Here is a 14,960-nt window from a genome sequence, read left to right as displayed (position 1 = left end):
GTCTTCAAGTGCACTCTGAAAATCCACGTGGCCAGGAACAATTTCAATGCAACCAACTCATTGTTTGCTTCATGCATATATTTTTTTAATCAGTTGAACATAATGTTGCTTTAAAGTTAAAACCTTGAAAATGCCTTTCCAGGGCCTTGGAAGATTGTAATATATACCTGCAACTTTTTTTCCTTTTCTACAAGAACTGCTGCAAACCCTGCATCCCAAATTACTGAATTTCTACGGTACAACACTGGCAGTGCCTTGTCTGTGCTCTGGCTCGTGTCAGTAGTGTTGCTATGTGTTCAGCATGTATTTGCCCACGCATTGGTCAGCGTTTCTGCTACTCACTAGATACTTTTGCTGCCTTTTTTTACAGATTTTCTACCCTGACTTGATAGACAAGAACCAGACACCGGAATACTTTTTGGTAAGTGCTCTCCTTAGTGTAATAGGAAGCCAGTTTGTAATGTGGATTCTGGCTGGCATACTTGGATAGACCAAGAACTTGATGTACATACTAAATAAGGCTGTGCATGAAATGCGTGCATTTTTATTTGCTTCAAAGAAGTGCAAACTGTCCTTCAACAGGTGACTGGCACTCCGCCACAGACTCTTCGGCACTTTCTCTGGGCTTTTTGTTTATGCTCCATTTGTGTTCCGCCTACTCTGGTAATAGTGTAGCGCCAGTTAATTCTGCATTCTCTGCTACTTTTGCACCAGTTTCAAAATGTCTGTGTTCCTGTAAAACAAAGGTAAAGCAGTAAGTTAATGCACACGCTACATCTCCTTTTCTTTTACCTTGTTTTTATTTGCTGTGAATCGCAAACAGTTAATGAAGCCCAATTAGGTAAGCTAGGTCACTGTGAGTGATGGTACGTTAGTAGGATCATCACGTTGCTTCATACACTTAAATAACATTGTATGAAGTTATCTTTATCGCCCTTGCACGGTTATGCACATGGCAGCGATGTGGCATAGTTGTAAATATTTGAGGAGCTAAAATCAATAGGCAGTTTTACTTCAGGTAATAATGGCCACTGTCTTGCCTCAAGCTAAAAATGCAACAATGAAGAGCGAATGTAAATTATAATAGCTGCCTTTCAATTCAGTGTTATGATGTCCTCCGTCTAAAGACTGCTGTGTCCCAAATGATGTTCATGTAATACCCTATTTAGCTTCCCTTTTCTAGCAGCAAGTGAAAGAACAAAAGTCGGGCAAAATTAATTCACTGTAGTGGCACCAGAACCACATATTAAAGGAACATGCCTATTTGCATAAACACTAAGCAAGAGTATTCCAATTATTGCAGTTGTCATAATGCAGTTATCGTAATATGAAGTGTATGATGCGATATGATATGAGTGCATGCTCATGGCTCCTCTTTCTACTGCTGAGTGATGTTCACACCACTCCAACCCCGTTCATGTTTCGTGGTGTCAGAGAGATTGCGTATTTATCAACCGATCAGGACAAGGCACTAAAGCACAGCAGTATTCACAACTCACTGCATCCACTTCATTTGTTTAAAACGAGGTAAACATGCTTTTTGCGATGTCCTTTAAATACAAAGCGATAATAATGTTGATGTGATTGTGTTGCAACAATAACACATCGCACACTCGACACAGATATTTGTGGATCTTACTACAACGCAGTGATGACAGCCAAACACTAAATGCTTTTGTACACCTTAAAAAAGTTCAGACCAGCATTTATGACTGTGCTACGACCATGGTATGAGCGGCGTTTTATAGATATTCATGCCGTACACGCACATGTAAACACGTAGTGCCTAGCAGACGACACGCAACACAATCCACAATATCCGTGGTTCAGCCAGTGCCTGCCAGGCGGTGAATCTGCTCAATCTCACGTCCAGTTGCACTTACTGTTGAAGCTTACCTTAATACAGTAGAACCGCACTATAGTGAAGTCACATCTGACATGAAAATACCTTCGTTGTAGGCATAGAGTCTATGCACGTTACAACAGACCCATGTACAACAGACTTTCGGATATAACATACCATATTTCAACCTTAGTTTGCTCTACCTATTTTATTAATCCAACGAAGTTTGCTTTTAATGGACCGTGCTACAATGAACTGTTGGCTACAGCAGACGAAATTAGCGGCAATTTTTGTCAAAATCAGGCTTATAAAACGGACTTTTGACATGTCGACACAGGCTGGCAATTGACTTGCGAGGGTCAACTGACCATCGCAGCTCAATATTGTGCGAGGGAGAGAGGAAAGTGGGGGGGCGGAAGCATGCCGGCACGCACAGGCTTTCGTACGCGAGGCACGAGGAGGGGAGGCGAGGGAGAGGGGGGTTCTACTCTTGTGGCTGCTGTTAACCGTGCAGGCGCCGAAACTGGAAAGCGATCTGTGATGTGGACAACGTGTGCCCAGTCCTGGTAGCTTCGTATGCACTATGGTTTCGACGTTCGCATTGAAGTGAGAGCGAGCACGACGGTCAATTTGCTCGCTGTTGCTGCCGCGCTTCCGCGTTTTGAGAGCGACTTTCCGCAGTCATTGAGCAAGATGCGTTCATGTTCAGCTGTGCATGCATGACATGGTGCTTGTTAATTTAGTTAGTAAGCTAATGTTTACTAATTTATACAGCTGATAAAACTATTATCCTTATGTCGCATAGCTGTTTACTAATTTGCTATCGCAATCGATGCTTCAGCCTTTCGGGCAAAACTGCGACTTTTTTCTGTTTGTTTTTTTACTTTGGACGATAGTCACTCACTCTTTGCAATAACATTGTTATGCGTCATGACCAAGGTTTCGAAAGTGAGATGTTTTGATTATTACGGACTTGGGATAAAACTTACATTTTTTGTCAGATTATCAAGGTCCGTTGTAGTGTGAGTCGACTGTATGTTTGTTACACACTGATGTCAGTGAGAAACATTTAGATTTACCTCGTTATATCCAATAATTCATTATATCTGTGTTTGTTATATCAAAGTTCAGCAGTATTCCTCTTTTTTGTGTCCCTATAGAACAATCTTTGTTTCTAGAAGAGCTACACACTGCACTGTCAGTTTCACAACTTTGGTGGGCTGGTTACGTAACTGTGTCATCTGCTTTGCCAATTCCAGACTCCCATTGAAGGCAACAAAGACTTTTCCATTCTACGGTTCCATGCAGGACCCCCATATGAGGCAAGTCACATCCTATTTTAACCTGTGGCCTGCCACAATGCTTTATGAGCATGTGTACTTGTTTCTCATATCACCCTTAAGAACTAGTACAGATAACTGCCATGTCCTGTTAGCTTCATAATGGAACACTGTTGGACCTTTGATCGAAGCAGAATTCATCGAGTTAACACCTACCAAACGCACAAACTGAACAGATGTCTCAGTCAGGTTTGTGAAAATAGGTGCCAAGTATTTTAATTAGATGCATTACGCAAAGTTTCTCATGTTGATTAGAGGGAGCTATACAAATTTGCAAACATTACTAGAGGTTAATGGCAAGAAAATCCTAACACACTTGTAGTTTTACTTTTGATCAGCACAATCCATTAGTGTTCTTCACTACGTATATCATTTTCTTTTATACAGCGAAGCTGTTAAGGGCTACATTCCCCACTATCGTGTCCACGTGTAGAAAAAAATCCTGAACATAGTGCAATGCCAGACCGACCCGCGGCATAGATGAAGCAGGCGTTAAGCACTCCCCATATGTGCACCGATCCCGAAGATGGTGCATTGCCGGGCCAAACCACAACAGAGGTGAAAGAGGTGTTAGGCACTCCCCATGCGTGTGCCTATCCCGAAGATAGCGCAATACCGGGCTGACCCACAGCGGAGGTGAAGCAGGCTTTAGGCACTCCTCATACGTGGGCCGATCCCGAAAATAGTGCGATACCGGGCCGACCCGCGGCGGAGGTGCAGTTTGCTATTAAGGGGCCCACATACACAGCTTCGCTGGTCATCCTTCTTCACAGAGTGGAATGGCACAGAGTTTTTCTTGTTTCATGTTAAAACATTGTGTGTACTACATATGCCGTTTGCTCTTGATAAAGGTCATGACATCCATGTTTTGTGGCACCGCCTAAATCAGCCTGTTGTTGTCTTTTACAGGACATAGCCTTCAAGATCGTTAATCGCGAATGGGAGTACTCATACAAGCGTGGATTTCGCTGCCAATTCCACAACAACATATTTCAGTTGTGGTTTCACTTCAAGCGTTACCGTTATCGACGATGATAGGCCACCACATCGGAATAATTTGCTTCTGTCCATAAAATTATGTAAATATATTGCGAACACTCGCCTGTCTCGGTGATCATGTAATAAACACAAATGTTTTACTGTAAAGAGGTGTCTTTGTCACTAAAATTGAGTAGAGCTTTCAGGGGACGCAAGGCAAGAATAGGGTTTAGTAGATTGGCCATCACGTGTTGCTTACATAGCAGTCACATGAAACTGACGTCATGCTGAAGAGGGTAATAAAGATTATGCAGATCCCACGCACTGTGGGAATCAATATCAGCAAAGTCTTTTTGTGCTGTTTGCGGCGGTGATGTTTATGGCATACGACAGTCGTGATTTGATGTTAAATGTTACCTTGCGTGCACCACTTGCATTTGTTAATGTAGTACGCAAAACATAGAGCGAGACCTATTTGCTTGAGGCGTTGTTGTGTGCTATTGCTTATAGCCTGCAAGATTAGCACTGTCATTGCCTCACACGGCGCATCGCATCGTGGCTTAAGTGTTCATTTGCTGGATGGCCGCTTGCACATTCTCCTCTTGACACTGTGGTGCTTTAATGTGGCTTTGCATATGCACATCCTGCGTCAATTATTCATATGGACAAAGTTGCACAACATTTATTTTTCAGAAATAGCAGAAACGTGCCATACTGTACCTTCAATTAAAATTTTTACCATTTGTCCACAACTGTCGCCATGTCTAGTAGTAGCATTTCATTTCTTGAAGAGACCACAGACAAAACATGCTTTCTGACGGTGTCTTTCCCTTCTCCTGCAATCCTCCTGTATGTATGCAAGCTGCCACGGGTGAAGAGTGGCAAGGCTGTGATTCACTTGTTTCATCATGCCGTTGGCTTCGCGTATTCTCTGTCTCCTCTTTCTACTCTACCATTCTATTGCCCCTCTGGGCTGTTGTGTGTGAGTACAAAGTTAAAAGCTGCAGCTTTTGCAATGCTTTTGCAAGGGCTCACACATAATTGCACCCGTCCAGAGGGCATTGTGGCGACGCCTAGGGAGCTCTCATTGAAGTCTCGGATTCCTCTCCCACGTCCCAGCCATGTACATAACATGCATTCTCAACTCCCCCACCCCGACAGGGCATGCAAGGTAACAGCAGCAGCAGTAGAAAAGCTGAAGGAAGAGGCAAAGAATGCTTCGCTTTAAAACAAATGTTAGCCTGCTGTTGCCACTCAGGATCAAACTTATGTCACTGCTAAAATACAAATCTGGCAATCAGGTGTACTGAGCTGAACTATCGCACAAGTTACTCTCAGTAGTTGGTGCAGGGTTTGTAGCATGCAAAATGCCAACAGTGTGATGGTGCATGTGCATATTGGCACAACTATATTTGGCACGACTATATTGCCGCGGGTATGTGCCAGTGGGGACGAGGTTGAAGTAGCATGGGTTTTTGGGTTAAGCATGGAGATGAAGTTGTTGGTTTTCTTTGACAACTGATAAAGTATTTGTTGGTGGTGCTGCTCTGTGTCCTCGTTGATCTCACGTCGTTACAATATATTTTGAAGGCAACAGCAGGCAGCACACTTACATGGCACAGCTTATGCTTGCAAGTCTAATCCCTGTAAAATAGAAGTTGTTTGACATATAATGGAGCAGACGATAGAGGGAGAAGTTGTGGAACAATAGAGGAAGATGGGCAAAGGGGAGCAGCGAGACAAAGTGAATATGAGCTATGAGAAGGTGTGGTTGCCAATCAGATGGCCCAGAAAGTAAGAGTCGCACAAGTGTTCAAAAATGAATGGGCAGCCATTAGCCGGCAAAGTCTGCTCTTTGCCATTGCAGGTTTCAGCGATCGTGAAGTGAAACAGAGATCTCCCCATATGTTTTATGAAACACCTTCATAGATGTCTTCACACCTTTCAATCAGCCTGACCAGAGGAGCTACACTGAAGGGCAGAAGGTTATGTTTCTGTGTCATTTTCTCCAACTTCATCCGTGTCCTGACGAGAGTTGCCATGGTGACATCAAGCTGCGCAGATGCCTCTTGGCCAGATGTGTCGTGAACTTCACTGCTAACAGACAGTTCACTGTGGCACTTCACAAAATTATCCCAGTCAGAAAGCAACAGCTTGAGGTAGCGCACAAAGTAAAGCAAGGCACAGGTTTCCTGGGATGTCAAAAAGTCAATCAAGGTGACATGGTCATTTCCTAGTGAGCCAAGGAACTTCAGGAACATCCTGTGTGGATCTGCGATCAATGTGGTTGCCACCCAGATGGAAGGCCTGAAAAGCAGACACATTTTGATGAACCTGATTAAGAAGTATTAGTTTCTTCTTGGCTTCTGAAGAGTACTAGAACAGGCACGATAACTGTAAGCTGAATTGTGATGCAAGAGATGGCACATCTTGTGTGTCTTTTTTCGTGATTCAGCTAAAAGATTTTCATGACGATGTACCAACTGGTTCGGAATTGGATAGTGTGGTTGGTATGCAGTCAGAGGCAAAGTTGTAAATATCCAAGAAAGTGGACATTGTCAGCTAGCTTCATATAGTTGTTTCCTTGCACGTTTTATGAATTGAAAAAATAATTTTGCTTTTGCACCTTGGCAGATGGTGTGAAAACTTGTGTTTATATTGTAATACAACACACTTCTGCTCTTATATGTTAAAAAAGAAAGGTAAAAACAGCAAGATGTGAGATGTGTCATTTGATTAATCCTCGGAAAGTGACAATATGTTTGACAAGTTTTGCCTTGGAGGACTTAGTGCAACTTATACACTCACCTTGGCCTACTTTATAGAGAGAAAAAGAAAGGAAAAGTGACTGTGCATTTGTAACTTTCAACTACAACATTGTCCTTACTAGTTTGCTCAGCACACCTCACAATCCAGCTTAATGTAGCCATTCAATGTAACCATTTTACAGACTACTCACTTGTGTAAGTGTAAAAGCAGTTCGCTGAGGAGGCACTCCATTAGCTGATCATCTTGCTCCAGGAACAACTGCACAAGACAGTCTGCGTCAGGCACACTGGCTACTGCTCCTGTTTTTGACCGAAGCCAAGTAAGACCAGCTTCCAGGGCTTTCGGTAGGCCTTCCTGCATGCCTGCATTTAAAAAAGAGTCAATTTATCAAATCTAAATTATGAGGCTTAATGTCCTGAAACTGCACCAGGTGTTATGAGGCACACCTCTGGATTAATTCAGACTACGTGGGGTTTTTTAACGTGCACCTAAATCTAAGTGCAGGTGCTTTTTCTGCATTGTGCCGCCATCAAAATACAGCAGCCATGAGCAAGTATCGAACCTGCATTCCCGTGCTCGGCAGCACAGCACCATAGCAACTGAGCCGCCACGATAGGTTTAACAAAGACCCACAGATATGGCAGGTCAGTTCTGCAGAGAACTTCAAGGTGAAGGAAAGTTCAGAAAAGGAAGAGTTATGATCCACCGGTCAGAAGAATGAAGCTAAAAATGAAACCCATACAGGTTTCTCAGAAAGCAAGCTTTGCAGTTGGAAAAAAATTTTTTTCTGCTTTGTGTATTGAAGCCAGATCTAATGCCTTTCCAGTGCAATCACTCTGCTATCTGAACTAGCCAGGAAGCTCAAGTTTGCAGGGCAAGGCTTAATTAACTGACAACTCAAAGCACAGAGACATTGAATATGGCAAATCAAACGTGTATAAATACACAAGGTGCTGATGGTCACAAGAACTGGTCCAGCAATGGCATCCGGTTGCACAACTAGCCAAAAGTGAAAACTATAATGCACACACGGAAACTAATTTAAGAATTTCAGTCTTGGTTGTAATGGGTTTATCGGCAGTAAAAGCAGCATCAAGTACAGTAAATTTTGGCACTCACCTTGCATAAGACATGCTGTGGAAGATTTCATGAGGACAAGCATTGCCAGTCGAATCACCCTGCTGTCTCCCTGAGACAAGGCCATGTTTTGCCTGACAAGGACCGAAAATTTTGCAGAACAGTGTGTTCACAAACAGACTGATTTCTATTGCCTATGCACAGTGCATCTGTACATGCGTCGGTTGCCTGAACTTGAATTCACAGGGAAGAAAAACTCACTCTGGGTACTTGCAACTAGGCTCCCGGTTGGTTCCCGCAAAACCGCAATATCCAGTTCGACAGTGTAGCTGGTCAAGCCAGCCTTTATGCACAGCCTCTATCACTTGCTGTCCAATAAGAGGCACCCACGGTGGAACTTTGGAAAAGTTTGCTTCTTCAATGGCAGGCTGTAGACTCTGAAAATCAATTGACGTAAAATCACCAAAGTGATTCACTCCATTGCAAAATATTTCTTTGCATTGTACTACGATAAGTGACACTGAAGGCTAAAGAAACTGCAAAATTATGAAACCTTATTCTGCAGACATGTGCATCTGCGTAATGATATCATGCTGTATTATGCATACAGGAATGGCTGATGCAGAGTGCTGTGGATACCACGAAATTATCAAGTATCTGTTCTGCATCTGTCCTCATTGCAACATGCAGCATCTTTTTTTCTATACTCTTTTTCCAGCTGGACTCCGGAATGTTTTCAGAGATGAAGATTCAGGTACCGTGACAAGGTATGCTGCTGGCACAAGAAGCAATTCACATGCTTCCACACCAGCCTTAGCGACTGCCTATGGGCATCCTATGCAACCTCTTGTCTTTGTGCAGGGTTCACTCTCCACTCCTTTCTGTCACCTTTTCTATACCCTCATGTAAAGTAGCAAGTAGGTGTTAATCTGGCTGAGCTCCCTACCTTCCCTAATTTTACTGCAACAGCAGTTGAAGGCCCGAAATTGAGTTTGCTATGTCCGTCCATCTATCTGTCTGTCTGTCCTCCCTGCTGAGCCAACAACAGCGCATCAAACCGCCATCATCAAACCACTTCCTCATCCTGAGCTTATGAAAAACAAAATTTTTGTAGAGTGTTTGTTGAATGAATGAAGAGTGTTTCTTTTTTCTGTCTCGTTTATGCATACTTGAGAGGTTGTGGTATGTTTCCATTTGTTTCAAGTAGTTGGCAATGTTTAAGTGCAGCAAATAAATTTCTGAACTAGTCACGTGTACTGTAGTGGGTAGCATGAAACAAAGGATGCATGGCACAGCGGCTGCTCCTCCTTACCTTGTCCAGTATTTGCAGCACGGTTCTTGACACAAGCGGATCCTCTCCCGCAGACCACTGCACAAAATGCTGAGGTAACAAGCCACCTAACACCTCCATACTGGGGCGGCACTGCACTAGTTTGAGCCATAGGCATAGCGTGGGGTACAAAGTGTTGTGTGATGCTTCATTCTGAAGACATGGAAACATGTTATGCAGGCACTTCTCAGCAGCAGACGAGATGCCGGAGGAGAAATCTGAAATTGAAATACCGACCTTTAGTAAAAAGTTGTGCATTAATGGACTCAGTGCAAAATGAGTGAACTCATGAAAGCAATAGAAGAACGCCCTCCTGATGTAGCAGATTCAGAAAAAGAGAGAAGTTAGCATCCCGCTGAGGACATGAAGCTTTCTGCAAAAATTACGAAAGCAGTCTCTGGTGCTGCGATCATTCAGCCACCATGGGAATGATGGGTAGCATACAGATTTGTCTAATCTTCATGCTTTATAGCTTTGAATGTACTTGTGGTATTTATTTATTGCAGTCTATCTGCCTTTAGCAGCCTAAATTTTCAAGCAATATTTTAATGCAAGTGGCATTTTTTGGAAACTTCACGTAGTTTTTGGTGCATCCGACCATGCCTATCTAACCTCTTTCACTCCAATTTGGGTCACTGGGTAGCATAGGCTATTGGGTAAAGCACCAGGTTGCTGTGCTGAGTGAACTGGTTTCGAAACCTACCTCTTTCACGCCACCTTGGGTACGCGCCACTTTTCAATGAACCTCTTTCCTGACGTAATAATTCTGCGGAAACCTCGTTCATGCAAACTTTGGTCATTGGGTATGTGCTGCTCTTCAAGGACAAAAAAACATCCTTTAAGATTTCTGCGGTGCTGGGTGGAATTGAACAGGTGCCATAAATATTCATACAATTTTGTCTGAATATATGCACCGTCTGGAGGTGGTAGCAGCGTTAGATGGTACAGCGTGTCCAGAGGGAATAGGGAGAGAGCAGCCCTGTTGAAGTACGAGCCTCATATGTAACACGCTTCAGCAATGGCAATACGGTATGTCGGTGTTAATGCTAATTGCACTAACATCAACAGTCACCCTGAGATGCTTTCTGCCAAAAGTTTTTCTAAACGAACAAAAGCAATATGACTCTGCACACCTACCTGCATAATTATTGCTAACTGTTGCACTTCTAATGCAACGCTTTGTTGAACAATCAACTTGTAAAGTCACCAAGTTGCTTAAAGCCAGACGTATGAAGTTTAGCAAGTCCATGTACTATGCTTCAATCCCACGCTGGCTGAACCTTCATGTTCCTGTAGACACTAGTGTTGCATTTTCCTCTAGTAACTTTTGTAGAGAACTCTAACGCTGGGGATACCTTTCCTGCTCCCTACTGTAACATGTTCAGAAATACGCCCAGATCTTGACTTTTGTTTGCCCAATCACACCTCCAAGGCACTTGCACTGATGTCCCTGCAAGTATGCCGTTTATGTGTAGAACTGCTTTCCATTTACTTTTCTCTATCTTGCAAAGTAGCACCATGGTAGTAATTAATCAATACTTTGCATGAAATGGCACATGATGTTTCTAGCAATCTCTTAAAGCCATTCTGCTCACAGACAAGGAGTTGAGGAAGATTTTAAAAAGTACAGCAGCTATTTCGTGTCTAATATTTTGTTTATGTGTTAGTAGGCTGCATGCCGACAGATGTGAAATTTACAATGGCTTCACCCCCAGACTACATGCTCGTGTGCACTGCTTCAATCGTATGACTCAAGTTATAAAATTTATGAGACTTGTGATTGAACATGCACATGATATACCATCTAGACTGGCTGCTTGCATGGTAGGCACTGCCGGTGCGGGACAGCTTGTATCGGTTACTTCTTCGGGATGGCTGCTTCTGATGTCTGCAGTCAACAGGAATGTGATCAACTGGCAGAATCGTGTTTTCTCGTTAACTGGAAGTGTGCCCAGAGTGTCGAGGCGCTTGTCAAGTGCTTCAAAGAAAGCTTCCTGTAGATCCTTGCTGCATCTCGCCAAGGAGTCGAGCGTGAGCAGGCAACAGTGGGCGACAAACTTGTCTGGGGACAGCAGCTGCAGACTTAACTGCACAGAACAGATGCGACAAGACAATTAACGTTTTATTTTTGAAAGCTGCCAATGTTCAATTTTAGAGAATGCGAGCAACGATGATACTCGATTCATTCATAATCTCCCGTGCTTTGGCAAAATACCTAAAAAGAAATGAAGTGAGTGAACGAGTGTTTGTGCGTGTTTATTCTCCAAGCAAGCACGCACACGCGGTGTGTTGACGCTTTCACACAGCACACACATCATCAACTCCCTCCAATAAATTCTTCCGAAAGTTCCAAGTAGGGTCATATTCCCTTTTAACTTTGTTTCTCTAGCAATTTTTCTGCCAATTTCTTTGCAGAAGGAAACGTAATTTAACAAAACAGGAAAAGCATAAGTACGCGGCTATTTGCCAGCGCAAATAACCATCCCTCGAAGAAACGCCGCGAGAGGCCTTACCAAGTTTCGCCCGATTTCTTTTAGCACAAGAGTGGCCAATGCATCCTGGATGCTCGGGCATATCGCCTTCATTTGCGATGACTTCCGTAAGGCTTCTGACATCGTATACAAGACAGTCAACCCAAGTAGAGTCCCTTCCTGCAGCAGCTTGCCTCCTGTAAAGATGTTGACGATTTAGGTGCGCCTAGGTAAGTATGACAGCTTTTATTCTGGATATTGACATGCATGAGTTCATGATTCCTACCTAGTAAGTCTACAAATTCATGGTCGACCAATGAATTCAGCTCTTGCTTTATTCCGCAAGCGCATCCCATCAGTAGCCGTTCATGCACATTTTGAAACCGGACAGCCATGTCTTAACAGAACATTTTTTAATGCTCCATGCGTGTCGTGAATTATCCGTGCTAGGCGACAGAAGCTTCATTTATGGCAGTTCTGGGAGCTTCAACACTGTTTCGATAACTCCATTAACAATTCCCGCTTTGACGGTTTAGATCACCGTGGTTTCGACGTTTCGACTCATTTTCGACTGCTGCAACTTGCAAGACGTGGGCGCAGCCATATTTGTTTTCCGTTGTTGCCGGATCACTTGATCGACTATGCCAAGTGCGACGCTGAGAAGAAAAGAAAGTTGTACTAAAGCCCCTCCGAAACATTTTCTGTCGACCACTTTTCGGGAGAGCTTCGATCAAGCGGCCTGCTGGATGAGGTGGAAAAGCATGGCGTTGCCATAGCCTAACGTTTATCATATCGGTAGGGGTGGCAGCTGTTTAATTTTTGCGCCAGCTGCGCGGCTGAGAACTGCGCGCGGAGTCGGAAATCGTACCTGCGGAGAAAACTAACATTATGAGGAACTATGCTGTACCTGCAGTGGTACTCAACCTGCTGATTATGGTAACTGGACTGCGAGAGCACAAGTGGTACAAATTTTGGAGGTAATTGATCATAAGATGCTCACGAAGCGAAGCCCGTGCGATGATTGCAGAGCGATCTCATTGACATGCTGGTGCAGCAAATCGTATATCTCTTGAGGTCGATTCATCGCTTATGCATGGATACCATAGCTTCATGAAAAGGCAACGGAAAGTCTCTTTATGAGCCTCTGAGTCGTTGACACAAATGGCGAACACAGATATGACTCAAATCCTTCAGGTTGAGGCTCGTCCGACTGTGGCCGCTAGACTATCACCTACAGTTGCGAGTGACGCAAATACACCAAAACTTAGTCCTTTAAACATTCGGCTCAATAAAAATCTTGTTGACTATCATGCTGACCAGGAATAAAATTGGAGCTCTGACTGGTTGACAAGAAACACAGATGGAGCTTGACTCCCAGGTCCTTAAACGCCGTGCGTCTCCTGTAGCACTGGGACTTCCTATACTGCGGTGGTATAAATACGAAAAATGCCTTTCAGAAGATACTGTAAAATATATTGTTTCAAAAAGTTCTCTTTTGAAGGATAGCATCTTGGAAAAGGCAGTCAATACTGCTGGTCTCTCTTCAACATAGGTACACTGAAAATCTTGCGGTGGAATTGCCGCTTTATTTTTTCTGCTGCTACTGATTTATTTTACTTGCGTTGTCGACATTCCCCAGCCCGAGACGGATCCAGGTGCCTACATTAAGGGATCATAACCAATAACAAATCATAACCAAATGGTTATGATTTGTTCTCAATTGCATCACTTGCATTTTTTATCAGCAACGTCTTACAGACAACCATGCATCAAGTTTGAAAACAATTGGCATCGCGGTGGGCATGGCCAAACCTTGTAATTGCACTAAAAACTAAACACTGTAAGGAGGCAGAAAAGAGAGGTGCAAATCGCGCTTAACCTCTTCATTACGAAAAAAGAAAATATAGGCAAGAAAAGCAGAAACATTTTCAGCATTTCATTTGAAATTGTTTCCGAACTGCAGAGCAATAAATCGTGAAGAAATTTTCATTTTCAGACGCATGTCCACAAACGTGGACATTAATTGGGAGCATGGTAAAAATAAATGAAACATTTTTGCTTTATTTGCTAAAAATTCTTTTGGTATTTATTTTTGCAAGCGAAGCACTGAGAGCGCTGCTTAGCCATATGGCACATTCAGTGAGCTGTACATGTGAGTTAACTTAAACTGTTTTGGCACAGTGGCGTGGTTCAATTTCATGAAATGAGAGCCCTCGGCACAAGAAAACATTGGATTTTACGCACCAAACTCCCGACTTTGCTTTGCAATCTTGTTTTCTGCATCGCATTGCATTTTGAATTTTTAAACATTCGGGGAAGTGGTCAAAATATTTCTTCTCGTGTCGCCGTCAGGCAACTAGGCTGGTCTGGTCTCTGGAGCTGCTTGTCTGTCTTTCTACCTTTATTCCCTGGTACCATATTGATTTAGCTTGGATCTGATTAGTGTTTTGGCTACATCCTGCTTGAAAGACTGGAGAGACCACACCTCTTTCAGGTGCAAAGCTGTTGCGTCAGGACAGTATTCGAACCACGCATTGAGAAATTGTGTAAGCATCCTAACGGCCCATATGCAAGATTTGACCTTCCTCCTAGCGTATGAAATATACCTATCGATGAGGTACGTCCACTAACCTCATCAATTGTTTATATTCTGATACACTTAATTCCTAGGTGCGGTATACTATTCTTTTTTTTTTTTTTGGTTCGTCTTACGGCCATCACTTGCATGAAGACATAGGGTTTATTCCGACAGCATTGGAAAATAAATTTACGCCTTTGTTATCTTTCTATTTGACCAGACACACATTTCTGTTCTTGCACAAGAGGGAGGTCGATATCTCCACGGCTTGCTTTGCTGTCATTGGGAAGGTTTACAGCAGTGCCCTCAGTGCGGTTTGGATTGACTCTTCCAAGGATGAACTTTTTCCCTGAAAGAAATAAAAAATCTTCAATACGGTAAAATATCGATTCGCGAAAATATGACATGGTGCGAAGGCCACTGGCTTTCATGTCATCAGAGAGGACTGTACGTTATCCAGTATATATATATATATATATATATATATATATATATATATAAATCAAGCAATAACTCATCTATGGATGTTGAAACAAAATCTGTGAGATAAGGTGCTGATAAAAAAGGACAAAAA

General features: G+C 43.0%; 2 protein-coding genes and 1 long non-coding RNA gene across 4 annotated transcripts in view; 2 read left to right on the top strand and 1 right to left on the bottom strand.

Moving 5' to 3' along the window:
• The window catches only part of cactin (cactin, spliceosome C complex subunit), a 40,424-nt gene extending 36,095 nt beyond the window's left edge, over nucleotides 1–4,329 (top strand). Inside the window, exons 17-19 of the mRNA XM_075684573.1 lie at nucleotides 371–421; nucleotides 3,103–3,165; nucleotides 4,093–4,329. Coding sequence (XP_075540688.1) covers nucleotides 371–421; nucleotides 3,103–3,165; nucleotides 4,093–4,218 — 240 coding nt within the window. The 3' untranslated portion in view covers nucleotides 4,219–4,329. The remainder of the gene's footprint in view (nucleotides 1–370; nucleotides 422–3,102; nucleotides 3,166–4,092) is intronic.
• Nucleotides 541–12,423, bottom strand: lin (protein lines homolog). 2 transcript variants are annotated; one of them, XM_075684574.1, is made up of 9 exons: nucleotides 12,095–12,423; nucleotides 11,851–12,005; nucleotides 11,139–11,424; nucleotides 9,320–9,555; nucleotides 8,269–8,444; nucleotides 8,050–8,141; nucleotides 7,121–7,292; nucleotides 6,103–6,468; nucleotides 541–733 (listed from the first exon to the last, which is right to left on the bottom strand). In XM_075684574.1, the coding sequence occupies exons 1-9, from the start codon at nucleotides 12,201–12,203 to the stop codon at nucleotides 700–702; spliced, it is 1,626 nt and encodes a 541-aa protein (XP_075540689.1). In that variant the 5' UTR covers nucleotides 12,204–12,423; the 3' UTR covers nucleotides 541–699. The 2 variants fall into 2 exon arrangements, with proteins under 2 accessions (XP_075540689.1, XP_075540690.1); XM_075684575.1 differs by lacking the exon at nucleotides 541–733 and having other exon boundaries at nucleotides 6,058–6,468.
• LOC142575319 (uncharacterized) overlaps nucleotides 12,001–14,960 on the top strand; it is a 93,731-nt gene continuing 90,771 nt past the window's right edge. The window contains exon 1 of the long non-coding RNA XR_012826626.1: nucleotides 12,001–12,038. This is a non-coding gene — a long non-coding RNA (uncharacterized LOC142575319). The remainder of the gene's footprint in view (nucleotides 12,039–14,960) is intronic.

The sequence above is a fragment of the Dermacentor variabilis genome, chromosome 3 (genome assembly GCF_050947875.1).
Source record: "Dermacentor variabilis isolate Ectoservices chromosome 3, ASM5094787v1, whole genome shotgun sequence".
NCBI lineage: Eukaryota > Metazoa > Arthropoda > Arachnida > Ixodida > Ixodidae > Dermacentor > Dermacentor variabilis.
Note: the sequence above shows the minus strand (reverse complement) of the source record. Positions and strands in the feature narration are given on the sequence as shown.

Excerpts from the sequence above, each read along its gene's own strand:
- lin (XM_075684574.1), bottom strand. The coding sequence starts at position 12,203 with ATGGCTGTCCGGTTTCAAAATGTGCATGAACGGCTACTGATGGGATGC. Across the intron at positions 12,006-12,094 it reads TGAATTTGTAGACTTACTAG|GAGGCAAGCTGCTGCAGGAA; the intron begins GTAGGAATCATG and ends ACATCTTTACAG. Across the intron at positions 8,142-8,268 it reads CCTAGTTGCAAGTACCCAGA|GCAAAACATGGCCTTGTCTC; the intron begins GTGAGTTTTTCT and ends GGTCCTTGTCAG.